Source organism: Prionailurus bengalensis, chromosome A1, assembly GCF_016509475.1.
Source record: "Prionailurus bengalensis isolate Pbe53 chromosome A1, Fcat_Pben_1.1_paternal_pri, whole genome shotgun sequence".
Lineage (NCBI taxonomy): Eukaryota > Metazoa > Chordata > Mammalia > Carnivora > Felidae > Prionailurus > Prionailurus bengalensis.
This window is the reverse complement of record NC_057343.1, coordinates 71,014,886-71,036,595: the sequence shown is the minus strand read 5'-3', so window position 1 is coordinate 71,036,595 and position 21,710 is coordinate 71,014,886. Positions and strand designations below refer to the sequence as shown.

The 21,710-nt window shown below is 43.0% G+C and overlaps 1 protein-coding gene across 2 annotated transcripts in view; it reads right to left on the bottom strand.

Annotated features, from left to right (window-relative positions):
* The window catches only part of UBAC2 (UBA domain containing 2), a 173,695-nt gene that overhangs the window by 28,440 nt on the left and 123,545 nt on the right, over positions 1–21,710 (bottom strand). For both annotated transcript variants that reach the window (XM_043582266.1, XM_043582270.1), the window contains exon 7: positions 7,797–8,039. In XM_043582266.1, coding sequence (XP_043438201.1) covers positions 7,797–8,039 — 243 coding nt within the window. The remainder of the gene's footprint in view (positions 1–7,796; positions 8,040–21,710) is intronic.

The following is a 21,710-nucleotide window of genomic DNA, read 5'->3' as shown; positions in this document are numbered from 1 at the left end:
AAACATAAACATTAAAAACAAAAACAAAAACAAAACAAAAAAAAACCCTAACCTGATCTCCTGCTTAAAAGGCTTCACGGACTCATTACTTCTAGAACAAAAGGAAAAATAACTTTTCATGTGGCCCCCAAGACCCCCTCTCTCTCGGCCTCTGCGTTCTCCCCAGCCTCACCTTTCACTGCCTCTTAGGGAAACCTGTGCTCAGGCAAATGCAATTGCTTTTTGCTCCCCCAGCTGTTTTGAGCCCCTCTGATTTCTCACAAGGTTCCCTGGGCCTGAAACGCCTACCTGAAAGTGGGTGTCTTCAAGATTCCCTCAGCCACACAGGGAGGTCAGGACTCTCGCTTTGCTGCATACAAACTCCAGCAGTAGCTCAGCACCTGGGACTGAGTCATCTACCCTCTCCTGGTGGAGCTGCAGACCTCTTAAGGGTCAGAGGAGTGTCCTTTAGTCCCTCGGGGCTACACGCTCCAGTAGGACCAAGAGAGACAAAAATACGTAAAACACACAGCTCCTGGCCTTCAAGAGTTCACCCTACTATTGGATGAATGAATAAAAGACAAACTTGTGAAAAGTTATGTGATGGCCCCGAATGGAAAAATGATCTGCAGCTGCAGGTACCAAAATGACTAGGAGCTATCACCAGCCACACGGCCAGCGCCTCTGTGGTGCAGGGGGAGAGGAGAGAATCTGAGAGTGGAGTCACGGTGGACCTAACACCCTGGCCCACACGGATGCACGCAGAAGTGGGAAGGCTATGGTGTGGGGGGCAAGGAGAACCACAAGGAAGGACTGGGGCCTTACCATGTGGTGAACTCAGCAATCACAGCTACAAGTCCTCGAGACCACCATCCAGGGGCTTTTTGGCAGTAACCACCATGGCAGGCTCCAGAAAGATCACATCGTAAGGACGTAAGGACACTACACATTGACCCCCTGAGTGCTCGGGTCTCAATCTTTAGATGAAGCAAGGTCTACAGTCTCCCCACTGTTCGTTGTCCTTTAGAGCCGTGCAATCTGTAGACGCTACAGAGCATTCTAAAAGTGTTTTCAGTGGTGTAAACTTGGGCGAATGGAGCTGTGATGACCACAGCTGTGTCCCAGAATTAGGCCAGTGGATCAGACAGAAGGGATGCTGTTTCTCCAATCCACAGGTGGCTGCTCTGTGCTGCATTCCCAAGGACACTCCTTTCAAAAGTGAACCAATTCTTTCTGAGTCTCGGGGTCTTTTTCTATCTCTGCTTGGATTTTTTAAAAAATTAAAAAAATAAAGTTTATTTTTGGGAGAAAGAGAGCACGAGTGGGGGAGGGACACAGAGAGAGAGGAAGACACAGAATCTGAAGCAGGCTCCAGGGGCTTGAACCCTTGATGTGGGGCTTGAACCCACAGACCGTGAGATCATGGCCTGAGCTGAAGTTGGATGCTCAACTGACTGAGCCACCCAGATGCCCCTCTGCTTGGCTTTTAATTTGCAGGGGTGGGGATGGGTGGCACCTGAATCTGAACACCCGCTCTCCCATGACCCCTCAAACACTGTCTTCTCTCTGGTTTTCTCCTCACCTCCCTGGAAATGCTTTCCTTCTTCCTCTCCTCTCTGTGCTCTGGGCACGTGGATCTCAGGATAGCTTTTTTTTTTTTTTTTTTTTTTTTTTAATAAGTGAGTCACATTTTTATTTATTTATTTTTTTAAAGTTTATTTTATTTTTTGAGAGAGCGAACACACACACGAGCCTAGGAGGGGTGGAGGGACAGGGAGAGAGAATCCCAGGCAGGCTCCGAGCTGTCAGCAGAGCCCCATCCAGGGCTCAAACTAACGAAACACGAGACCAGGACCTGAGCCAAAATCAAGAGTTGGATGCTTAACCGACTGAGCCACCCAGACACCCTGTGTCAGGGTGTCTTTAATGGTTTGCTTCACACTTGTCCTCTTAGAGGTTATTTGTATACTTTCCAACCCTGACTATTCACCTGTACTCAGCTGGCCTCAGTACATTAATTCTGTAAATACTGATTATACACATATTTAGTCATTAATTCCCTAAATATGTGAGTTCCCAACATGTGCCAAGCATTATTCACATACTGGAGATACAAAGAAAAAGTCTCCACCCACCCCTGAGACACACTACTGGTAGAGACAGGGAAGTCACCCAAGAGTGAGGTTGAGCGCCATGAAAGAGACACCCAGAGGCTGTAGGAACAGAGAGAGGATAATCAGAGCCGACAGGGGAGGCTCAACAGGTTTCCCAGAGAAGGTGATATCTGCAAGGGACACGGGGGTAAAAGGAGTTAGGCAGGCAGACCTTGTGTGTGTGCTGGGGTGGGGAAGCTGGCATGGGGATGTCTGTTGTAGGCAGAGCAAGGGGCAGAAGTGAAGGCAGGCAGTGAGAAACAGTGGGGCTCTGACACACTGCAAGCAGCTGAGCAAGGTTACCCTAAGGCTGTGTGTGGGGCTGAGGGAGGCCATGGAAGGGCTCTGAGTAATGAATGTTAATGACCTTAAAAACCATAAAGGGCTTCAGAAGGGGTTGGGTGGAGCAAAATGGTCAGATTGGTGGCGTCAAAGAGATCACTCTGGGGAACGAGTGGGGGGGGGGCTGGGTGGGGACAGGGAGGTGATGCAGATCTCCAGGTGGGATGCAGAGAGGGAGTGACAGCTTTCCTTCTCTCGGGTGAAGCCAGATGTCCTGGCTCAGGTCTTTGGGCAGGTGATGGTGCTCTCTGTGAGGGGAAGGAGTGAGGAGGAGAAGCCAGTTCAGCAAAGAAATGGAAGGCATCAGGTGCCTGTGGAGCATGTGAGTGGAGATGCCCAGTAGGTGGTGGGAGGTTTAGGTGTGGAGCCCAGGGGAGAAGAGTCTGGTCCTAATCTAGATCTGAGCTGGAGCTTAATGGGGTGGACTGGAGGGACTGGGGGTCCCCTACTGGGATGACTGAGCCTTAGGCAACAAGAGGGAGTCAGAAGAGCTCAATGAGGAGACTACCCTCATCCTGTCCGTGGCGCTCACAGAGCTTAATTTCTTTCTTTTTTTTTTTTTTTTAATTTTTTTTTTCAACGTTTTTTATTTATTTTTGGGACAGAGAGAGACAGAGCATGAACAGGGGAGGGGCAGAGAGAGAGAGAGACACAGAATCGGAAACAGGCTCCAGGCTCCGAGCCATCAGCCCAGAGCCTGACGCGGGGCTCGAACTCACGGACCGCGAGATCGTGACCTGGCTGAAGTCGGACGCTTAACCGACTGCGCCACCCAGGTGCCCCCAGAGCTGAATTTCAAGATGGCCTCCTATCTGTCTCCTCCTCCCTGCTCTCCCCTTTCTCCCTTCCACCATATGCACTGCAAGAAGATGGGTTTTTCTAGAACACTGTCTACCTTTACTACCAGCTAAACTGCTTTTCACAGCCTCCTATGTCAAAACCCAAATCTGCTGTCAGGTGTAAACAGCCCTCCCTCCATTACAAGTGCAGCATGACTTCCCATTTCTCACTATGTGCCCTCCACGCCTCAGTCAAGAGGCCTCTATCATGTGCATGCTAGTCCTCTGCTCAGGGGATAATCTGCCTCGTGTCAGCCCACCCAGTCCTGCTGATCCTTCCAGGCCCTGAACCCACACAGTCTCAGGCTGCACTGACGGCACTTCTTCTCAGACACCTTACCGCTCCGGGAACTCAGGCCAGTGTACCGTTGTTCCCGGGTTTTATCTCATTCAGTCTGTCTGCCCAAGCTCCCTGAAGTTGATCACAAATTCGTTAAGGGAAAGGACATGTTTTTCACTTCGCTTGTGCCCACAGAGTACCCACCAGTCTTGCTCAGAGTTTCCAGTAATGACCGACCGACTCTAACCCCAGAGCCAAGTGAGGCCCACAGGGGGTGGGTGACAGAGAGCACTAAGTCACTGCCAGGCAGTGAGAGGAAATATGACAGAACAAGGCAAAAGAAATAAAAATGAATACACTGAAACAAACATTCCAAAATAATGCTGAAGTCTTATCTATCAGAAACCTCCTCCACAGAAGAGGGGGACAGAGTGACTCAGCCAACAGACATGAGCCAGCCTCTATCACCGGCCACCCCAGGGTTGGCACGTGGACACAGAGGCCATGAGGGCAGAGATAGAGGCCCTGTCTCGCTTCAAGGGTGAACCAGCTACTGACGGCAACAGACACCAACACCGAGCCCTCATACACCATCCCTCGAGAAGAAGCAACAGTCAGTGCGAGACTGACTGCACCGGGCCCTTCTCTCTGGAATGTGCCCACCCCCAAATTCATAGTTGAAGTTCCTAATCCCCCATGTGACTGTATTTGGAGACAGGGCTTTTACAGAGGTAATTAAGGTTAAATGAGGTCCTAAGGGTGGGACCCTGATCCAACAGGACTCATGTCCTCATAAGAAGAGATGCCAGGAGCACGCATACTCTGGGGCAAGGCCACATGAGGACAGAATAGGAAGGTTGCCATCTGCAAGCCAGGGAGAATCCTCTCCAAATACCAAACTTCCAGCACCTTGTCCTTGGACTTCTAGTTTCCAGAACAATAAGAAAAAAAATTTTCTGTTGTTTAAACCACTCAGTCTGTGGTACTCGGTTATGGCAGCTTGAGCAACTATAATAAAGGCAGCAAATCTTTTTTTTTTTTTTTTAATTTTTTTTTTAACGTTTTATTTATTTTTGCGACAGGGAGAGACAGAGCATGAACAGGGGAGGGTCAGAGAGAGGGAGACACAGAATCCGAAACAGGCTCCAGGCTCTTAGCTGTCAGCACAGAGCCTGATGTGGGGCTCGAACTCACGGACCGTGAGATCATGACCTGAGCCGAAGTCGGCCGCTTAACCAACTGAGCCACCCAGGCGCCCCAAAGGCAGCAAATCTTAACTGAAATCGACACATATTCAGGTTATAGGTCTGTCTGCCTTTTCTGTCAACCAGCATCACTATCTGTGGGGTTTACAGAAGTTTCATCTACTGACCAGGGTTCCAACTAACATCACATCAGACCACAAGGCCACTTACAACAAAGTATGTACAGCAGCAAAAAGACCACGGGATGCAGTGACCCTCACATATCATATGACCTGGGAGCTGCCACCTTGCCAGATCAATGAGACAGCCAGTTGAAGGTGTAAGTGAAATGCCAGTTTGGAGAGGATGCCCCACAAGGACAGCACTCTTGGCCCCAGCATACAGTGCAGACCCTAAATCAACAACCGCTATCCGGGGCTGCGTCCCCTACAGTTGGATCTTGGAAATAAGAGACAGGAGGGGATGGAACCCTGATTACCCTCTTACCCAGTGACCCACTTGGGAATCCGGCTTCCTGCCCCTGAAACTCTAGACTCAGTGGGTTTAGAGAATGTGCTGCCCAGGAGTGGAATGCTTCCACCAGGGACACAGTAAGAGGCCATTACATCTGGAGTTACAGCTGTGGCCCAGTCATTCTGGGCTTGTGTGCCAAAAGACCAGCAGGCAAGGAAATAGATCACCACCATGGCAGGATTAATTAGCCCTAATCCTCAGGAAAAGGCACAGACAGGGGGACAAAAAGTGGGAGGGAAAAATATGTGCAGCACCAGGTGCTGCACTAGGACATCACTTGGTACTCCCTTGCCCCGAGGTTTACAGTAAATAGATAGACAAGGGCAGCAGACACAGCCCGAGAAAGGCATGGTGACAGGGACTCAGACCCCACAGGGATGAGGCTCCATGTCACTTCACCAAGTGTGCCTTTCAGCTGAGAGTGGAATGGGAAGTAGTGGAGGGAGACGATGACCAGTGTGGCCTGGAGACCAGCTGCAGCAGAAGGGGGTGAAGTATGTCCTGCTAACCCTCCTCTTGAAGGTTTCTCCTGGGAAAAGAGCATCGCTGGAATCTGGGGAGAGCTGCTCCAAGAACTTACTACGTGAACCAGGAGGATGCAAAGGGCACAGGGGGTGGATAATTTGGTCCGCCCCCCCCCCCAGCCCGCACCTCCCCCAGGACTGAAGGCTCCGCCCTCCTGCTGTGGGGGTGCCGGCAGCTGACACCTCTCCAGGGATGCACCCTCTGTGGATGGTGTCCATCTGACAGCCAGTTGGCCCGAGACCTGCAATCTGTACCCAGTGACTGACCGGTGGAGGTTCCATGGTTCAGCTCCTGGGCCGGATCTGGGGCTCTCTCTGTTCCACAGCTCTCTGTAAGGCTGGCTCAGACCCTCTTCATAACTGCTGTTCAGCCACCCTTTGTCCTTCACCACCCCTCCCCCAAAAGATGCCAATCCTGACAATGTTGTCTGAGAAACTTCATGCACAAAAATGTGCCTGGGGATGCCCAGCTGAGCAATGTACCTTCCCCGGCTTGCTCATGAGTACAAGGTCCACAGCTACCTGACAGGGAGTCCAGGCATACTGAAGGCACCTCAGTAGATCTATTTCCCCCAAATCTGCTCTTCAGATGATGGTGAAATGGTGCTGTCATCGATCTATTACATCCCATTACCTAAGCCAGAAACCTCAGAATCGTACCCTCAGAATGGTACCCTATGTCTTTCTCTCCCTCACAGCTCTGCCCGTTCTGCCTGGAACATATTTATACTCGCAATGACTTCATTTTTGGGACACTGATTATTCTGAATTCCCATACTTTTCATTCTTCCTTCTGTTTCCTTGAAGGATCCAGCTCCTCCTCTTGCTACATACAAAGCTTTGTCTATAGCCTATGTTCATCGTGGACGTAATTCTCTTAAAGAACTCATCTAGCACCTTGCTTTCATCTCTCGACCCTACAGAGCTGACTCCAGATCTATACCTCCAGTTCTGACCTCTCTAAGAGGGAGGTCTGTTCTCTGCATTTAACACACAGATACATCGCAGGTATCTTTGTTGTATGCTTCAGAATCATCTCAAGTTCAAATACATCTCTGGGGAACAACCTGTGCTTCCCTCTTTCACCAGTGGACTCAGCCTGTTAATAAGGGGCCCCTTCTTCTACCCCAGATACAGACTCTGGGACTGACATCTCCAATGGGACACCAGATGCCACACTCGATCTCACTTCTCCAGACCAGTGTGAGGCCTGCAGACCTAATTCTCACACCCAGTGAAGGCAGGAGCTAGAGAGATGGCAGGAGAGAACAGTATCCTCTCTCATACCCCAGAAGGTAAAGATGGAGACAAGAAATGAAGAGCCCACTCACTGCGCTGGCTCACAGAATGGCGAAGAAAGATCAGGTATGAGGTTTTGGCTGATAGATAGTAACCCTTGAAAGACAAGTGTGCTAAGAGAGTGTTTGAATACAGCAGTGTTTGTAGATAAATGCTCAATATTCCCTGATGATTGATACCAAGCCTACAAAAACAGAATTTATGTGATTCACTGGTTGTTCCCCTGAAATTTTCTTACCTCCGTCTTCTCTCCATTTCAACCAAGGAAAATCAAGAAGTTTTAAATGTGCTCTTCACCCCGGAGCACATGATAATAAGCACTTTAACAGGAAGACATTGTGGCTTTTACAAGATCATAAGAACAGATAAATATCACGTCTTGTTAACTAGGTTGGTGTTTCTCTAAGAAATAACGTTTATCTAATAGAAGTGGAACAAGAACGTCCAGTTTGACCAGTCTTTCAGCTGCCATTTATTTTTTTACCTTTAAAAAACCCCGAGAATAGCCACTATCTGAGACCTACATCCCACCTGGGAAAACGTCAAATTATCCACACTTTGACCTGCAGGACTGAAATATCCTCTCTCCTGCACACACAGCCATAGAGGCAAGCACACCCAGGCCTCTGAGAGCTTCTGCGGATCCCTATCTTGTCGCTCACCTGCTGCCTCTGTCTTCTCACTTGGGCAAACTGAGACAGCATCAGCTGCCGGTCCAGCAACTCCATCGTCTGCTGTCTCTGGATGTCCACTGTGGCCCCCATTCCGACTCTGGCTTCGGCCGTGGGTTCTGAAGATGAGAAGATGGGCTCAAGTGTCCGGGAAAAGAACTTTGCCATCCAGCTGGGAACGTAGAGAACCCGGTGAACTTGAAACATTTTGCTGTTGTAGCAGATGCCTGATATCTGAAAGAGGAAAGTCCAGCTGGGTTGTTTCACTGTAGCAATGTTAAAGAACATATTTAACACAGAAATCAATAACCACAGGTATTTCAGATCGTATTTTTCATCATTTTAGCAGTGCCAGGTGATAACCAAAATCCTACCAAGTTGCTGAATGATAAGCAGTACAAATCAACAAAAATTTACTCAGTAAACAAATTTGTTTTTTTAAAGCTAGAAGAGACAGCAAAATTCTAACCACGTAACACTCAAAGTACTGGTAAAATATTTTAAAAGCAATATTTTCTTTTAAAAAAAGAAGCTATATAAGACCTGGTTATCAAAACACTTTCACACTATACTAGCACTGTGGTTACTCTTATTGGCAGATGGCCATCAAAGAGAGACACTGGCAGAAAACAACTTTAAGGGTGTAATCCAGCCATGTAATACATTGATCAGAAAACAGGGGCGGCTGGTGGTTCAGTTGGTTGAATGTCTAACTCTTCATTTTGGCTCAGGTCATGATCCTAGGGTCATGGGATCGGGTGCCCACATCAGGCTCAGTGCTGAGCATGGAGCCTGCTTAAGATTCTCTCTTTCCTCTCTCTCTCTCTCCCCTCCTTTCTCTCTATCCCTCTCCCCAGCTTCTGCGTGTGTTCTTTAAAATAAAATTTAAAAAATTATCAGAAAATAAAGACAATTTAAAATTTACATAGTGTTCTAGTACATTTTTCAAGTACTGATTTTTCTAGTTTTAAAATCCTCGCCAATAGTAATTAATAATTCTATTCACAGCCAAGCCTACAAAACTCATATCTTTAAGGTAATTCATATGGTAATAGATGTCTAAAGACTCTTGGTTTTCTAAGTTAAATGAGTATGGCAATTCCTTTGTAAAAAAAAAAGAAAAAAAAATCTTTAGGGGCTCCTGGGCAATGAAGGTGAAGTGTCCAACTTCGGCTCAGGTCATGATTTCACAGTTTGTGAGTTCAAGCCCCACGTTGGGCTCTGAAGCCTGGAACCTGCTTCAAATTCTGTCTCCCTCTCTCTCTGTCCCTCCCCTGCTTGTGCTCTGTTTCTCTCTGTCAAAAATAAGTATATATTAAAAAATTTTTAGTAAAAAAAATATTTAATTCTGTGAATTTGATTCTTAGGATAAGAGATTATTCACACCAAATTAGAACATAACTGATAATATGCTAATAGGAGAAAAGTACACTTTAATATTTTCTTCATAAAATTTAAATCAATTAAGTAGGCAAGATTTGTTGAGCATCTAGTATACACCAGGCACTGTTCTAGGCACTCAGGGGACAGTAGAAGACAAGGTAAACAAGATCGTACTCTCATGGAGGTACAGTGGCCAACATGGAGAATACACAGTAAATGAGCAAACACAACAATTCCAGATACGTTCTGTGAAGGAGACAAAATAAAGTGGCTTGGAGAAGGGACGATCTTTAGGTCAGATGTCAGGGAAGCTTTGGAGAAAGTGACATTTGAGCAAATACCTTCAGGATAATGGGATGCCAGTGATTCGAAGAACTGGAGGAAGAACATTTTAGGCAGTGAAAACAGCAAATGTGATGCAGGAGTGAGCCTGGGAACGTCTATTAGAAATCTTAGTGGTGATATTGACTGGGCAGTTAGATAGACAGACCTGGAACTTTAGGGGGAAACTTAGCAGAGCTAAAGATTTAGAGGTCACAGGCACTGACAGCGGTTAAAGCAATGGGACTAGATGAGATAATAGCAAGGGTGCGGGACGAACAAAAGGGCGAAGAGCACTTAGGATTCAACCCAGCAATATTCTGTGGATGGACCGAGTAGGAGAAGCGAGTGCCGTGATCTGAGAAGGGCTTTCAGGGGACAGGAGGAAAACCAGGAGGGCTCAGCATCACTGAAGCAAAGAGAACAGTGTTTTAGGCTGGGAACAGCTGGTGATGAACCACACAGCTCCGCCACGTTCAAGTAGGACGGGGAGGAAAATGACCGTTGGACTTGGCAAAATGGAGGCATCTGATAACCTTCTAGGAACAGCTGTGGTGCAGTGGTAGGAGCCAAAGACAGACTGGAGTAGAGGGAAGAGTGAAGGCAGAGGAGCTTTGGTTTCAAATAATTTCCATGTCACTTTTCTCAACAACGCTACAGAACAACATAGAAAATGAAAACAAACAAATTCCACATTCAGTGAAACTAGAAAGCATCTGTAATCCTGAACTACACTAAACCAAATGGAAAACACATTGAGGAATTATAAAATACCTTGGCATATGGGGAGAAAAGGTAAATCCAAATGCTGGCAAGGTGGTTCAGAGCTCAGACAGGCTCAGGGATCAGAGGCAGGTGGGGGTGAAAGGGGCACTACTTCACTCTGTGGGAGAAGCGGTCTGGCCTCCTGCCCCACCCAGCATGGTGCATGCCACCCCCCCCCCCCCCCCCCCCCCCCCCCCCCCCCCCCCCCCCCCCCCCCCCCCCCCCCCGCCACCTCAGTGTGGCTCGTGCCTACTCTCCTCCACAGGGAGAAGGTAAGAGCTCTGTGGGGCACGAATCAAAGAGGCTCTAAAGTGGGCAGAGCAAGCCCAGAGGGGAGGCCTGGGGTTCTACCCATGAGATTCCACACAGAGGAGACAGGCCCTCACAGAGGGCCCAGAAGAAGACAACAGAGCAGGTGCAGGGAGAGGGGGACTCTACTTCAAGAGATAATAGTTAAAAGAGTTTTCCAGAATTAATAAAGAATTCAAATCTCAGATTGGAAATGTCCAAGAAGGACAACAAAAGGAAATTGATATCTAGATTCACTGTAATGAAACAAAGAAAGAAGTCCTTAAAAATAACTGGAGATAAAATATAGACAGCCTAGAAAGGAGAAACAATGAACTCTCTGCAGAACAGCAAATTGTTATAAAGAAAACTAAAAAACTATAAAAAGGCACATAAAAAAAACCCCTAGTAATAAATAAAGGCATCATATCCATGAATAGGAATTTACCAAATTGTTAATATACTAATTTTCACCAAATTAAGATATAAATTCAATATAGTTTGAAATAAAATCTTTTTTTTTAAAGTTTATTTGTTCATTTTGAGACACTGAAAGAGCAGCATGAGGAGGGAAGGGCAGAGAGAGAGGGAGAGAGAGCATCCCAAGCAGGCTCCTTGCTGTTAAGCACGTGGTGCCCCACGTGGGGCTCGATCACACAAACTGTGAGATCACGACCTCAGCCGAAATCAAGAGTCAGACGCTTAACTGACTGAGCCACCCAAGTGTCCCCAAAATAAAATCTTACTAGGGTTTTTTGTTGGAACTTAAATGACAACTCTAAAATGCATTTGGAATATTTAAAGGTTAAGTGTTAAAAACATAATGTTGGGAGAAACAATGCAGACAAAAAAATGTATACATTATATGTTTCCACTTTTGTAAATGGATTGATCTGAACTATATATAAATAAAGTGGGAAAACCAGGAAGGGAGCATGAGGGTGATGACCATATGTCCTAGGAGAGGAGTCACAGGAGGGAGGGGCGCCAAGAGGCTTCAGAGGCTGGTAGGACTCTAGCATGCATGGGTCTCAGGTGTGTTCACTTTACACTGATTTGTTGGTTTCATGACATTTATGGTTTAGGCACATTTAGTATGCCATATATATATCATAATAAACCTATTTTAAAATAAAAAAGAAAGGATCCAGAATGGCCAAAGTAATTTTAAAGAGACATAATAAGGCTTATCAGATTTTAAGATCTGATATAAAGGTGGAATAACTAAAATAATATGGTCTTTATGTAGAGCTACTCAATCTACCTAAGGAACAAGAGCATAGAAGGAGACTCTGGAGTCCCTTATGGTAAGGGCATGTGGTACACAGCAGGAAAGGGTAAGTGGAGGGAAAGACCAGGTGAGCTCAACAGGGGGATAAAGACAAAACAGACACCCTCTCTCCAACACCATGCATCAACTCCCAATGCATTAAGGAAACAGATAATTCACCGTACTTTAAATCTCTCTGCACAAAATATGGAAGGCACATCTTTTTGACACTGGGATGAGGAAGGATTTTTAAATATGGATCAGAGAGCACAAACTATAAAAGAAAACATACATTTATGTAGTTTACAATTCAAAAGCTACAGTGTGCCAAAAAGTCACCATAAATGAAGTGAAGGGACAAGTAAGAGCCTAGGGAAAGTACTCAGAATCCTCGAAGTCAATCAACAAAGGTAGTATTCAAAATAAAGAGTCTCTATACATATAATTTATCAGAAAAAGACAATCAACCAAACTTAAAAAGCAGGTGAACAGGCAATTTCAGAAGAGGAAGTTCAAAAGGGCAACAAACACATGAAAAGATTTTATTCTCACTTGTTTTTAGGGAAATGCAATGTTAACTATTATAATAATTTGGAAAAAATGGGAAAAATCTGGGATCAAGTTTTGGTGAGGACGAGGAGACCTGACAACCCTCACAGTCCTGAGGCCAAGTAAAATGGTGGTTCAAGCTCTCTGGAGAGCAATGTGGCTGTGACCAGACCTGAGCTGAGCTGAAGGCTTGCCTCAGGGAATGCTCTACTGCAGTGCTGTATTTAACAGTTAGGAAATGAAACAAAGTATCTCCAGGAGATGAATGGTAAAAGACTGGCTTATTCATCCAAGGGATCACTAAACAGCAGTTAAAATAAATTCGGTGTATGTGTGTTCATATATTTTTTATTTAATTTATTCTTTAAATTAATTAATTAATTTTAATATTTATTTACTTTTGAGAAAAAGAGAAAGCATGTGAGCAGGGGAGGGGCAGAGAGAAAGTGAGACACAGAACCGGAAGCAGGCTCTGGGCTCTGAGCTGTCAGCACGCCGCTTGACGTGAGGCTTGAACCATGAACCGTGAGATCATGACCTGAGCCAAAGTCGGATGCTTAACCGACTGAACCACCCAGACTCCCCTTAATATATTTTTTAAATGTATCATACATTGTAGCCATCTTTCCCCATGATTTCAAAACACAAAATAATAGTATAGACTATTTATGGACACAAATAGTAAGTACAAAACCACGGAGAGTGGCTTCTTCTACAGCAGGATGGGGAAGAGGGGAGTTGTGGGGGTAGCACTATCTGTGTGTGTGTGTGTGTGTGTGTGTGTGTGTGTGTGTAATTTTTTCTTAACAAGGAAAGAGATAGGAAGTGTTATGGCAAAAACATATAATGGATTGGAGGCAAGGAATTAGAAATGCCTTTTCTAAAGATCTGGGTAGGAAGGAAAACAGCAAATGGGGCTGTATTGCATTGATTTTGCTGAAGATAGCAATGTGATGTTATAAACATAACAAAATAGGAAAATAATTGACCAAATTAGAACTGTGAGATTTGAATTAAATAAAAAATTTTAAATGTTTGCTTTTTTCGATTCAGAGCCTCAACCATGATTGTGAGTTTGTCTATTTCTCCCTTTATTTCCCTTTTAATGTCTTGTATGTATTTGGAAACTGTTATTAGGCACACATATAATTGACCCTTATCATAACAAAGTATCCCTTTTTGTTTTTAGTAATACTCCTATAGCAACCTACTTTGTCTGATATGAATGTGGCATTTCAGCTGTTTCCATGATATCTTTCTTTATCATTTGACTTTCAACCTTTGTGTGTGTGTGTGTTCACAGTGTGTTCTGTAGGTTGTATATAGCAGTTTCTGACTTTTAACTCCAGTCTGACCATTTCTGCCTTTTGATTAGAGTGCTGAACTCTTCATACTTAATGTACTTACTTTGATATATAGTTGGATTTTGCTATTTGGTTTCTATTTGTCTCATCTGTTTTTTGTTGTTTCTCTTTTCCTATTTTTCTTTTGTGTTAAAACAATAGTTTTTAGTACTTCATTTTAATTTATTTTTTTTGTTTTTGTTTTTAGCAATATCTCACTGCATATTTTTCTTGTGTTTGCTATAGGGATCTTACAGAATCCATCTTTAACTTACCACAATGTGCTTAGAGTTAATATTGAATTACTTCAAGTAAAATATAGGAAACTTGCAAGAGTTTAGTCCCACTTAACATCACCCTTATCCAATGCCACTTTTTGTCTTATATAGTACACCTATATACTTCATACTATCAATATGGTGTCATTTTTGCTTTATGTAATCATGTTTTTTACAGAAATTAGGTAAAATAATAAAAATCCACAGCTTTTGCCTCTATTTAAAGAGATCACAATTTAGCAGAGGTTCTTAATTTGCAGAGTAGGGGAGTTACCGATTCTTTCAAAGAATTGACGAAAGCTAAAGATTTTCACTCTCTTGCCCATGTCTATGCCTGCCCCCCACCATCATGGATACACTCACCAAAATTGTGTGTTCAGTTTTAGTAGGACCATCCTGTGAACAATTAGGACAATTTATAACCCATTAATAAATAAGTATACTACTGTAAATTCTGGCAGGGATAAAACAGGGCTTTTGTGGTCATTTGCTTAAATTTCATCGGAAGGGTGCGCTTTCTATTTGAATGTGTGCTCTGGAAGAGGAAGAAATGTGGTTGGTTTTGATCCGTTTGACCACTGCACCTAGAACAGTGTCTGGCACATAGTAAGAATCCTTTAAGTATTTGCTGAGAGAATGGCTCTACAAAAATAAATACGTTATTTTAGATTCACCTGTCTATGCCTCTGGTACACCAGTATGACCTCAAGTTGTCAAATAAATAAAATGCTATTCATAAATGTTTTAGCTATTCACAAAGGATTAAAATATGAAGAGCTCAGGCAGTTTAGTCTCCTATTAATATTTGATAATCACCACCCTTTTCTAGGACAAGATGGGGAAGTTAAGAACGCCTGCATTAAATTCTCCCTAAGTTATATATCTCATTACTACCATGAGCTTTCAGAGTGTATTATTATTACACCACATTTAGACATTACTTTTTTTAATGTTTACTTATTTTGAGAGAGGGTGTGGGCACTCAAGCACGAGAGGGGCAGAGAGAGAGGGGGGACAGAGGATCCAAAGCAGGCTCCAGGCTCTGAGCTGACAGCACAGAGCCCGATGTGGGACTTGAACCCACGAACTGTGAGATCATGACCTGAGCTGAAGTTGGACACCAACTGAGCCACCCAGGTGTCCCTTTACACATTACTTTTAACTTTAATTTTCATAATCTCATAAACCTATCACGTACTGGGACTTCTGAATGAGAGTTTTCTCGAAACACACAGTTTGTGGGGGGGAAAAAAGAAAAAGAGGCTTTAAAAATAGACCAGATGCTCAAATTTGCATGTCGAGAGGCCAGGGGAAACACTAACAGAGGGGCTCCGGTTAGGCCCTCAGAGCAGGAAGCCCAAGATCAAGCTGACAGGCCCAATGACAAGGGACAAAGCAGTAGCACTGGTCTCGGGAAGGCCGGGACTGAGGTCCAGGATGACCAGATATGGAACAAGTGGCTTGGTCCTGGGAAGGCCAGCTAGAGCCAGAATCAGAGCATTCAAGCCGCAGGAATCAGGAATCCTGGCCCAGGAAAAGAAACCCAGAGGTCAGGAGAGCATTCTAGGCCACGTGCAGGTGAAAGCACAGACCAAAGAGCCAGGCCACAGCCCTGGATTAGTGCTAGGAGCTCCCCATAAGCTAACAGAAGCTATTACCTCATAAATCTAACTGAGAATGTAAAACTCAGGCAATGCTTTTCTTTTAGGCCATTAGTAAACATGGGCATCAATTACACTTATGCTGATTTTTCAGGTTAGTAGTCCTTTTAGAAAGGGAACCATGAAATAATGCCCATCGGGCAAATAAAGAATTTAATTTGCCGGGCATACAGTAGGTGAAACCCTCTTGATCATAGACAGTAAACCTCAAGTGTCCTCTGGTCCTGCTCAATATTAGCATGAAACCACAGCCGACAAAGGTGAGAAACCATGACTGGGCAAGGACACCCACCCAGGTGTTTAATGATCTCTTTCTGCAGGCAGCTGTGGCTGAACAGAGACCTACACAGCAAACTGCACCTTGGGGTCCTGTCAGCCATGGTCCCAACATTCAGAAACCTATCCTCTAATGGGACAATAGGATAAACACCAGGAGCTGCTCTTCTGGGGAGAAAGCGCTACATTCACAAGACAGGGACGAACCAAGGGAACAAACGTCCCTTGGCACCGGGACCCTATCATAGGGACTTCATATGCACTCAGGTCCTAAAGAAACAAGACTGACTGAGGCTTTTCATCCAGCATTTATTCTCTCAACACATACTTAACATTTACAATGTGCCAGGCTGTGTTCTAAATGCTGGGATACAGCAGGGAGCAAAACAAAGAAAATCTTTTCTCTTAACAGAACTTACATCTACCTATTCCCTTTCTTCATTAAAAGAAACAAAGGAGGAAACTTTGGAATTACTTTTTTTTTAACCCAAAGAATATGTATGCAAATTAGAATTGCCTAAAGTTATTTCTGCCATTTGTGATTAATTATGAAATGATTATTCTTTTCATAACAGACTGAATCATGGGACTTTCGCACTTATTGAAAGCGTCTTGCAATCTTGCTCTTTGTCAAGTGCAAAAATGATTCAGATGAACTTCTTGTAGCTTTCCTCTCTTTTAATATCACTTAAAAATTTTTTTTAAAATGTTTATTTATTTTTGAGACAGAGCATGAACACGGGAGGGGCAGAGAGAGAGGGAAACACAGAATCTGAAACAGGCTCCAGGCTCTGAGCAGTCAGCACAGAGCCCGACGTGGGGCTCGAACTCACAGACCGTGAGATCATGACCTGAGCCGAAGTCGGACGCTTAACCGACCGAGCCACCCAGGTGCCCCTAATACCACTTTCAAGTATCTGATTAAGGCACTGGGTATCCTGATTCTTGGGAAGTTAAACTGGAAAAGGGATGGAATTAGATTGATCACAGAATTTTTCTTTTCTGTTCTTTGTTTTGAGGAAAGAGGGGAAAGGGACAGAGGGAGAGAGAGAATCCCAAGCAGGCTCCACCCTCAGCATGGAGCACAACGCAGGGCTCGATCCAACAACTCTGGGATCGTGACCCAAGCCAAAATCAAGAGTTGGATGCTCAACTGACTGAGCCACCCAGGTGCCCCACAGATTGTTTCTAAATAAACTGTCTTAGGAGGCTGCTCTAAACTCCTTTTGGAAAACCACAAATAACAATGCTTATATACAGAAGTTTATTCTCCTTCATGTTATAAAAGCTCTAACTAACTTAACTGCATTCCAGGTAGCAGAGGGAAGAAAATGAGGGAGGACAGAGGGACAAATGCTACTTTAAGGAGCCTTTCCAGAAGTCCCACCAACATGTGGGTTTACAGCTCACTGGCCAGGATGCCAGGATTTAATGTGATGGCGATACCCAGACGCAATGGAAACTGGGAAATGTGATATTTTATTTAGTTGGAGGCAATATTGCCCCAAATGAGATGAAGGTTCTGCTACTAAGGAAAAAGTATGTCAGGAGATGAGCGTCTTCAGCATGTGGGAAAAACTTAATCAGGTGTATTAACGTAAATCCCTTTCAATACTCCTTTTAACAAGGACATCATCTCCCTTTAAAATGACATTCACTTTCATAAACTGATTTAAGAAAATAAAGAGAAAACAGACTTATATTGAAACTTGTTTCCTAAATAAACTCAAAATGAATGTGAAGATGTAGGACGAATTATGCGTTTACAGATATAGACTCAATGGTGAAAAACCCAATGCTTTCTAAGGCAAGAACAAGACAAGGATATCCATTCACCACTTTTATTTAACACTGTATCAGAGGTCTTAGCTAATGCAGTAAGAAAAAAACATAGGCATAGAATGGAAAGGAAGAAGTAAAACAAACATATAAACAAAATGTATTTCTTAATGACATGATCATGTATGTAGAAAACTCTAAGGAATCCATTGAAAAGCTACCAGAAATAATAAATTTAGCAAGACTGCAGGATACAATAGCAATATATAGAAATCAGCTGCATTTCTATATACCAGCAACAAATAATTAGAAAAGAAGTTATAAAAACAACTCCATTTAAAATAGTATCAAAACCCACAAATACTTAGGAATACATTTACTAAAAGAAGTGCAGGGCCTATATATACTGAAAATTTAAAAACTGCAATGGGGACTTAAGGGCTTGCTAAATAAATCTAGAAATATACCATATTCATGGATTGGAAGACCCAATATTGTTGAAATGCTTATATTAGTTATTTATTGCTGAATAACAAATTGCCCAAAACTTAGTGGCTTAAAAACAATAAGAAGTCGTTATACACACAGTATATATGGGTCAGAAATCTGAGGGCAGATTCATTAGGTGACTGTGGTTCAAGATCTCTCACAAGGCTGTAGTTAAGATGTTAGACTACCTGTGCTCATATGATGACTGGACATGAAGGATCAGCTTCCATGGTAGCTTAAAAACACAACCGGCAAGTTAGTGATGATTGCTGGCAGGAGGCCAGAGTTCTTTGCCATGTGGACCTGTCCATATTGCTGCTTCAGTGTCCTTGGGACAGGGCAGCTGGCTTCCCCCAGAGCAAATAATCTGAGGGAGCAAGACAGAAGCATCTGTGTCTTTTATGACCTGTTCTTTGGAGTCACACACCATCATTTCTGCCATAGTGAACTGTTAAGTACAGGCCACACTCTAGGAGAGGGGAATTAAACTCCATTTCTTGAATTCTGAAAGGATTTGTGGGCACATTTTCAAATAATCTCAATGGCAATTCTCCCCAACTAATCTATAGTTTCAGTGAAATCCCAAACAAAACCTTACCTACTTTTTTTTTAAAGAAATTATAAGCTGATTTAAAAATGCATATGGAAAGTAAACATTCCAAAAATAGCTAAACAAGTTTTGAAAAAGAACAACATTGGAAGCCTGACATTATGTGATTTCAACTTAACATAAAGCAAAATTACTCAAGACAGTATGGTACTATGACATATGACAGTATTGGCATAAAGATATGCATATAAATCACTGGGATAGAAAAGAAACTCAAGAAAGAGACCCACACTGGTTAACTGATTTTCAACAAAGGTGCCAAGGTAATGCAAAGGAGCAAAGAGTCTCTTCAACAAATGGTGATAGAATGATACTAGATAACTGTATGGAAGAAAATATACCTCAGCTCTTACTTCACAAGAATTACACTCAAATGGGATCACAAACCTAAATACAACAGCAGAAAGTATAAATTCTAGAAGAAAATATTGAATAAAAATCTTTGTGGAATTGGATTAGCACAGATTTCTTAAATAAGGCACCAAAGGCTCAAACTATTTTAAAAATTGAAACACTGAATTAAATCAAGATTAAAAACTTTTGCTCACTGAAAGACATAATTAAGGAAACAAAGAGGCAAGCCACAGACTGGGATAAAATTTTTACAAAATATATCCAACAAAGGGCTTATGTCCAGAATATAAAAAGAATCCTTTTAACTATTATAAGACAAATGTAACCCAGTGAAAAAGTGTGTAAAATATTTGAACAGATACCCCACAAAGGAAGATACACAAATGGCCAGCAGGCAGAAGATGTTCAAACCATTAGTCATTAGAGAAATGAAAATTAAAACCCAAGGTATCACTACATGCCAACTAGAATCGCTAAAGTTAAAACAGCTGACAAAACCTAGTGCTAGCAAGGATGTGGAGCAACTGGAACTCTCACGTATTGATGGTGGAAATGGACAACAGACAGCCACGGTAAATCATATTGTACTACTTTATAATGTTTAACATACATGTATCACATGACTCAGCAATTCTCCTCCCAGATATTCACTCAAGAGAAGTGGAAACATGTCCAACACAGCATTATTCCTAACAACTCAAACCTGGAAGCAATCCAAATGTCTATCAACTGGTGAATGGACAAACTGTGGTACAACCATACTACAGGTTAATACAGTAACAAGGACTGAGAGTAATAAGACCAATCTTAAAAACATCATGTTACCTGAAAGAAGTAAAATACAAAAGAGTTCACACTATACAATTCCAATTATATGAAATTTTAGAAAAGGCAAAACTAAAATGACATAAAGAATATGAGTGGTTACCTGGGCATGGCAGTTGGTAAGAGGACAGAGAGCAAAAGCAAAAAGAAATGAAAAAATCATCAAGGTGAGGGGGCTGTTTTCTACCTTGATGGTAGTGTTGGTCACTTGACCATATATAATTATCTTGATTGTTACACGGCTGTATACAATTACCAAAATTCACCAAAATTTACACTTAAAACTGAATTTTATTGTATATAAATAACACTTTAATAAAAGTTTTGGAGAAAAAGAAGTTTTCATGAGAAAGTGAATGTGAAGATCTAGAAAGATCCAGACATTTCTAGATACATTAATCTTCTTTTCAATTTTATAAGAGGTGGGACGTTGGTAAACTAAAAACAATCTTCAGCAACAAACACTTCTGATATATTGAAAATGTTCCCAGCTAACATGAACTAACAGAACTTTTTGATAGTAAGCTATGCCACTGTTTATAATTAATAAATTCAAAATCACATGTGTTGATTTTACCATAGTCCTTTCCCACAGGCTATCATTAGGATAGAAGAGAAATATCAACACAATCAGCCCCAAAAAGGAAGGAACATTGGACACTTCTATTTAAAAAAAGCAACCAAGAAACAGTTTAAAGAGATAATCAAAAGTGATTGAAGAGTTGCCATCTGTTGATAGGAAAACAATGAGAAGACTTTGTGGGAAACTGCTCTGTGCTGCAACTGACATGATAATCTACCAGTAATCATCTAAAATTTACAAGTACGGGTGTTTTTTTGGTAACCTCCTCATCTTCATTTCTTTCTCCTTTGACCAGTAGCACTACATTATACACATGCACGTGCACACACATACACACACATATTTAAAATATATATTTAAAATATACACGTGCATATATTTTTAATTTTTTTTAATGTTTATTTTTTGAAAGAGAGAGACAGAGCGTGAGTGGGGGAGGGGCATAGAGACAGAGAGGGAGACACAGAATTCGAAGCAGGCTCCAGTCTCCGAGCTGTCAGCACAAAGCCCCTGATGCAGGGTGCGAACTCACGAACCGTGAGATCATGACCTGAGTCAAAGTTGGACGCTTAATCCACTGAGCCACCCAGGCACCCCAATATATATACATATATATATGTTTAAATGTTTATTTATTTATTGAAGTTTATTTATTTTGGGGGAGAGAGAGAGAGAGAGAGAGAGAGCGAGAGCGCGCATGAGCGGGCCTGGGGCATACAGAGTGGGAGAGAGAGAATCCTAAGCAGGCTCCACAGTGCCAGTGCTGAGCCCCCTATGGGGCTCAAACTCATGAACCGAGAGATGATGACCTGAGCTGAAATCAGGAGTTGAATGCTCAACTGAGTCACCCAGGTGCCTCCAGGTTAATATATTTTAAATTATCCTTTCAGCTTTTTCAAAGCCTTTTAAATTTCATTTTCTTGTACATGACAATGCCAGAAACACAAAGCAAGGAACTATTTGTTGAAAGGTGGTGAAACCGGTTTCAGCTGTAATTTTTTTTTTTTTTTTTTTTTTTGGTATTTCTTTGAGAGGGAGGTGCAGAAAGTGAGGGAGAGAGAGAATCCCAAGTAGGCTCATGCTCAGTGTGGAGCCTGATGTGGGGCTTGATCTACAACTGTGAGATCATGA